The 6,317-nt window shown below is 40.8% G+C and overlaps 1 protein-coding gene across 3 annotated transcripts; it reads left to right on the top strand.

The window, feature by feature from the left end:
* The first annotated feature begins 2,306 nt into the window (after nucleotides 1–2,306).
* Nucleotides 2,307–5,839, top strand: LOC135497134 (leucine-rich repeat-containing protein 4B-like). 3 transcript variants are annotated; one of them, XM_064786865.1, is made up of 2 exons: nucleotides 2,307–2,326; nucleotides 2,788–5,839. In XM_064786865.1, exons 1-2 carry the CDS (start codon nucleotides 2,308–2,310, stop codon nucleotides 4,761–4,763), a joined length of 1,995 nt encoding a protein of 664 aa, XP_064642935.1. In that variant the 5' UTR covers nucleotide 2,307; the 3' UTR covers nucleotides 4,764–5,839. The 3 variants fall into 3 exon arrangements, with proteins under 3 accessions (XP_064642935.1, XP_064642936.1, XP_064642937.1); XM_064786866.1 differs by having other exon boundaries at nucleotides 2,323–2,341; XM_064786867.1 differs by lacking the exon at nucleotides 2,307–2,326 and adding an exon at nucleotides 2,380–2,398.
* Nucleotides 5,840–6,317: the final 478 nt, after the last annotated feature.

Raw genomic sequence — 6,317 nt, 5'->3', positions numbered from 1 at the left:
GCTGATTTTTGCATGCAGCATCTGTACAACATCAACAACTACATTGGTAGTGTTTTATTGGTTCTGACATGACCAGATATCAATTATAACAATATATCATTTTGTGTCATTTTTGGATGGCTTTTCAGGGCAAACACGAGCGACGCTAAGATGCTGAAAATTTTAGGAACGTAATGGTAGAAACATAGCCTTAAATAGGAGACAGAAATGAGCGACAACATGTGAATTATTTCCGTCAAATCTCATTCATTGGTCTCAAGTATACAGGCTGGAAAATGATATAATCAAGAGACACAGAGACAATGAGAATTTAACCTTAACTTAAGCGAAACCCAAACTGTGTCATACACCTGATTTATTATGGGAACTCAAGTTAATGTGATCATCTCAGGGATGAATTGATATTGGAGATAAACCAGAGTTCACATTGAATAGTTGAACTCTAGCATGAATCCATCTGATTACTGAAATAATTTGCTATCACATTGAATGGTTTATCTCCTGTATGAATCCACATCCCTCAGATGACCACATTAACTTGAGTTCACATTGAATGGTTAATCACCAGTATGAATCTATATCCCTCAGATGAACACATTAACTTGAGTTCCCATTGAATTGTTTTTCCCCAGTATGAATCCATGTCCCTCAGATGACCACATTAACTTGACTTCCCATCGAATGGTTAATCACCAGTATGAATCCATATCCCTCAGATGAACACATTAACTTGACTTCCCATTGAATGGTTAATCACCAGTATGAATCCATATCCCTCAGATGAACACATTAACTTCAGTTCCCACTGAATTGTTTTTCACCAGTATGAATCCATATCTCTCAGATGACCACATTAACTTGAGTTCCCACTGAATGGGTAATCACCAGTATGAATCCATATCTCTCATATGAACACATTAACTCGAGTTCCCATTGGATTGTTTTTCACCAATATGAATCCTTTATCTCTCAGATGACCGCACTTACTACTAGAGTTAGCATTGAATGGTTTATCACCAGTATGAATCCATATCCCTCAGATGATCTCATTAACTTCCTATTGGATGGTTTATCAACTGTATATACCCATATCTCTCATTAACTTGAGTTCACATTGAATAGTTTATCACCGAGTATGGCTTCTGCCAAACAGAAGCCCAAGGGCGGCTGCTAGCCCCCCCCCCGCGGCGGGGCCCAGGTCCCCTTCTTTAAAAGCAACAAATCCTAAGGAGGGGCATCCCTTTTTTAAATAAATGTAATCTAAAATCCTCCTAAGACTCATCCCGACAATATGAGGCCGTTTCACTCGATACATACTTACTGCGTAATAAAGGAGAAGTCGTGTATCTGCAAGGGCCGCTATATCTAATCAGCGATAGCAGGTCATGTGATCTTTGATATTTCGCGGTTCAAATGGTAAAAAATAGCGACTTCGTTTTTCCCGGTGTTTTGAAAAGGGTTTCTTAAAGGGGGACTATAGGTAGGAGCTGGTAAGAGCCGCGGTAGTGTCATTGATGATAAACCATGTCTTCGAGGATAGATTTTAGGACATAGTCCATTGAGACAGTAAATACCACAGAGCCCAAAAAAGTATGAGGAAGATGAATATAAAGGGCACTTAGACTTGGGCCTCTATCCTTCCCATCGGCCGCCTGGTCACATTATAGGTTCAGTATGTTTCAAACATGAAAGCGGGTTGAGGATTACTCCGAAGTAATCTTCGCTATCGAGCTCGTTCATTTGGCTCTGGGTGTAACAGAATTTGTTATCTCGCCAGGTCTGGTTGTGACAATATCTGCACTCTCATCAGGTCTGGTTGTGCCAGCATCTCCTGTCTATCAGGTCTGGTTGTGACAGCATATGATGTATTTATTATCAGGTCTGGTTGTAGCAGCATGTTATGGTATGGTTGCGGCAGTATCTGCTGCCTCTTCAGGTGTGGTGTTCTGATTTCATGCAATCCCTTTATTAACACCTTCACAGCCGAACCACTTAGATCTACGTGGCCCAAATCCCCCTCCCCCATTTGAGCTGGTTATCGGAGTCTCATGGACTTCATGAAAGAACTACGCCATCGCCATCTTCAGGGCAAGATAGGAACTGAAAATACCGTTTGGTCTCTTCAGTTCCTCCCTTGCCCTGAAGATGGCGATGGCGTAGTTCTTTCATGAAGTCCATGAGACTCCGATAAAGCGGATCGAGGCTAATTCGTATTTCCCACGTTATGAACTACTAGTGGCGTCACCTGTTATTTCTAGAAGAACTGCGACATTCCTCGAAGTGTACATTGAGGATGTAACAAATCGCATGGTGAAGGATAACAAATGTTGTTATTTTTTTGGTGCAATTCTACACCCAATATTTCTCTCTTTTCCAATAAATCACTAATGCACAAAGTGTATATCAATTAAATACTAGACATTGCTCATAAATAACAAAAGATCATAACTTTTACTGGTTTACGATCGCCGAAAACTGCTTGTTTAACAAACAAAGTCTTACATACAAGTTTAGTTAATTATAGTAAGAGTAAGACCACCAAATCATGATGTTCAGTGTTGATAAAATAACAAAGTTTTCCGACAGTAAAAGGCAGTTTGGTATTTCCGACAGGACATCATGTTGGATATGACGTGGTGGATTTTGAAATCGGCAGAGCCAGACCCAATATCGCTGTGTAGTTTGCAAGAGGCGATCATCAGGAAAGAGCTCTTCTGCCTTTTTACTCTCGGAAAACTTTGTTATTTTATCAACACTGAACATCATGTAAAATGTCTTTCTTTTCAGTTGATGTGATTTCTAATTCTGTAAAGATGTCGCCACCTTCACCAAGCATGGTCATGAAGATTCTACCATTGTCGTTACTTCTTCTCTTTGGACTTGGAGTTAGTTATTCCAGTGCTATACCAAATATCGAATCACCAGGTGACGAACTGATGCTCTTCCTCTTCAATGACACTTCTTGTCCGACAGAATGTGTCTGCAATAACACACTCCAGTCCATTTACTGTAAAGAGGGCTACCGAGTCCATTTTGCATCCTTCGTCGAAGACATTTCAAAAGTGGTGCAGAATTTGACGGTGGTTGGAGCGTGGTTTCCCAATATCCCAGGATATTTGAACAAACTTCATTCCTTACAACACTTGGCTTTCCCCGAATGCAGAATAGAAACAATCAATGAGACAGCTTTTACTAACATGACCAACTTGGTTGAACTGAATTTGAGCGGAAATTTGTTGCATTCATTGGACGAGAGAGTATTTAGTAACCTATCATCATTGCAGGTGTTGGACTTGAGTCATAATTTAATCGACCGACTTCCAGAGAAAGTTTTCAAATTGCTCATTTCACTTAAAGTCCTGAATATCAGGAGCAACAGAATTCAGTACTTTGCTTCCAAGACATTCCATAATCTTCGTAATCTTAACTATTTGGATATAAGTTTTAATCAGCTTCACTTCCTTGAGTCCAAATCACTCCAGAAATGTTCCAAATTGCAGTACTTACTTTTGGGATCAAATTCGCTCCGCTCTCTGCACGAGGACACTCTTTTCAATCTCACCAAACTTCGTGATATCGAACTTGACAACAACCCATGGGTCTGTAGCTGCAGTTTGCAATGGCTAGCTACAGAGCTCAATTCCACGTCGTCCGATCGAATTTACAAGAACCCTCACGATATCAAATGTCAATCCCCATTGAGGCTAAAAGCTCAACAAGTCCGCATGATTACCTTGGCAAACATGGAGTGCACCGAACCTGATATTTTGTCCGCAACGGAAAGCCAGGCTGTGATATATCAGGATCATATGGTGTTACGCTGCAACGTGTCTGGCTACCCGAGACCGTCCGTTTACTGGATAACACCCCTGGGCGAGTACGTTGCTCACGAATCTCAACGTGAATGGATCAACCTGGAAACAGATGCACTGGTCACTTTCAACGGCATGCCCACGTTCAACGAGGCAAGAGCAACGCCACTAGAAGACGGCTCACTTTACCTCAGTAACTTCCGTAGATATTTCGCCGGCAGCTTCCAGTGCATCGCCGTCAACCCAGTTGGCAACACAAACTTTTCGATAACAGTTAACATTACGAGTAGGATGCCCCAGATTCAGGTTATGTGTTTTATTGTCGGTTTCAGCTCAATGGGGCTCGGGATTATAATGGGGTTGATTGGCGGTTGCATCCGTCTGCTCGTCGACTACCTCTCGAGGGAAGATGAAAAGGAGAGCGAAGTTACGGAAGTGGAAGAAGAGGAGAAATTCTCTTCCATGGAGTCGATTTCACCTGCTCATTCGCCGAAACGATGGCCACGGCACTCGCCAGGTGGCTCACCGACGAAACCTTACCCGTACTACACAGATGATGAGTATGATTCGGATGAAGGGCATGGTAAGGATACGTTTACGAATGATCTGAAGGATATGAAAGAGACCCTGGATGAGATGCATGTACGTCTGCGACGAGGCATGCAGCATACGACAGAGAAGATGCGCACTCGCATGAAAGTGCAAACCGTCCAATTGAAAGAGTCGACCAGCCATTACATGCATACGATACGCGATTCCAGCGCCCATACGGCGCACAGAATGCGCGCCGGTATGGCAATGAGTCTTGAGCAAATGAAATCTGGCGTACAATCAATCAAAGAATTTTGCGGTACTGGCGACATGTCTCACACCGTATCTACGGTTTCTGTTTCGACAGATGTCGATTCGCAGGAGATGACAACTGTTGTCAAAAATATCACTTACGTTTAATCGTAACTGAAGGAAATGCTTGTCTTACAATGTAAATTGTGTCATCTAGTGATGAATTTCTAAACTGCTTTACACCAAGTGAAACATGGCTTGCTGCATGTACATTGTAGTTACCCAAGATGTTATTCGTGTTGATGTTAAGACATGTGCTGGTCACAATATCATATGATATGAGAGACTTATCTGGTTGTTTCACTTAGCTTTGAAGTGTTGACATGGTCTTCCTCTTCATAACATTCCATTATCTCAGATACGCCACATATCAGAGAAGTAAACTGACAAGAGTTGAACGTGTATAGTAGTTTATGTATAGTTGGTGTAGATAAAGTATTTGGTAGGATGGGTCTAGTTAGATAACTTGTTGTTGTGTCTCACCACCTACAAGGATGTGGGCTATTTCATTCTTTTGATATGTTTTATAATCCCCATGGCAGAATAACATAATTTATAACATAACACAAATTGTACGACCAGAAACTACCCGGCAATTGGTCCTGTCGATAGGTTTTGGCAAATCATAACTTTGGGGGCATTTCAGTCCTTGCCTTCATCATCATATGTTTATGGCAATTGTTGCCGGTTTTAGCCGCATATAGAACTGAAAATTGTGCACTTAATCTAAAAATGGTGCACTCGATGCTAGTTTAGAAGCACGCTATATATTATGTAAGTTGCTATCAGTATTACGTCACCATAGTTATTCCAGTCTGTTAAAGACGAAAGGCGCAGTACTGTACCCCAGGTTGACCTGGATGATAAGAAGATACACATGTCTTCGGTATAAGTTGGTGATCATTCTTTACTGTTCAAATTCAAAATGTATTTGGTTTTATTGTTTTTGCATCAAATTCTCTATTCTGTCTGATTTGTTGTGGGAAACCGGTTATTATTATTATCATACTCTCCTTACTTCGCTTTCAAATTGTGGATTATCTTCTGCCTTATATAATGTTATTTTTCCATATCAAATCCATTCCTACTAAACTGTGATCAATTTAACCCTCTGTTGTACATATCCAAGGTTATTTTCTTATTGCACCAGTGTATTCTATTTTGAAAAAATAAAACCTATGAAATACAAAAATGTTTTGTTTATCATGTTTATATTATGTTTTGTTGGGTATTGGCGTAAAACCCTAATTGATGCCTGCAACACTATATAAGGTAATTACACGCTCCTTCCTGGCTGCCGAAAGCCACTTTGTTCTATGAGAGGTTGCCGTGGTGATTGTCTCGTCTCCAGGAAACACTCCCGGGGAGTTTGGCATTTTCTGGCGAAGAAAATATGGATGATACAAGACTATCGCATTTACGATATACCGTATTGAGGAAGTTCTTGAAAGCTTTTGTATTAACTCTTTTATGGTGGAAGAGAAATAAGTTCCTAGTATGTTGAAGATATCCACCTAAATGGTTTAGGTTCCTCCTCTTACTCTGGAACAACTAATGGTTAAAGGACTACAGTGCTAATGGCTAAAGACTAGTTAAAGGACTAATAGTCCTAATGGTTAAAGACGGTTAAAGGACTATAGGCCTAATTGCAATGAATGAGTG

This window comes from Lineus longissimus, chromosome 12, assembly GCF_910592395.1.
Source record: "Lineus longissimus chromosome 12, tnLinLong1.2, whole genome shotgun sequence".
NCBI classification, from domain to species: domain Eukaryota; kingdom Metazoa; phylum Nemertea; class Pilidiophora; order Heteronemertea; family Lineidae; genus Lineus; species Lineus longissimus.
This window is presented reverse-complemented; position numbering and strand designations above follow the sequence as displayed.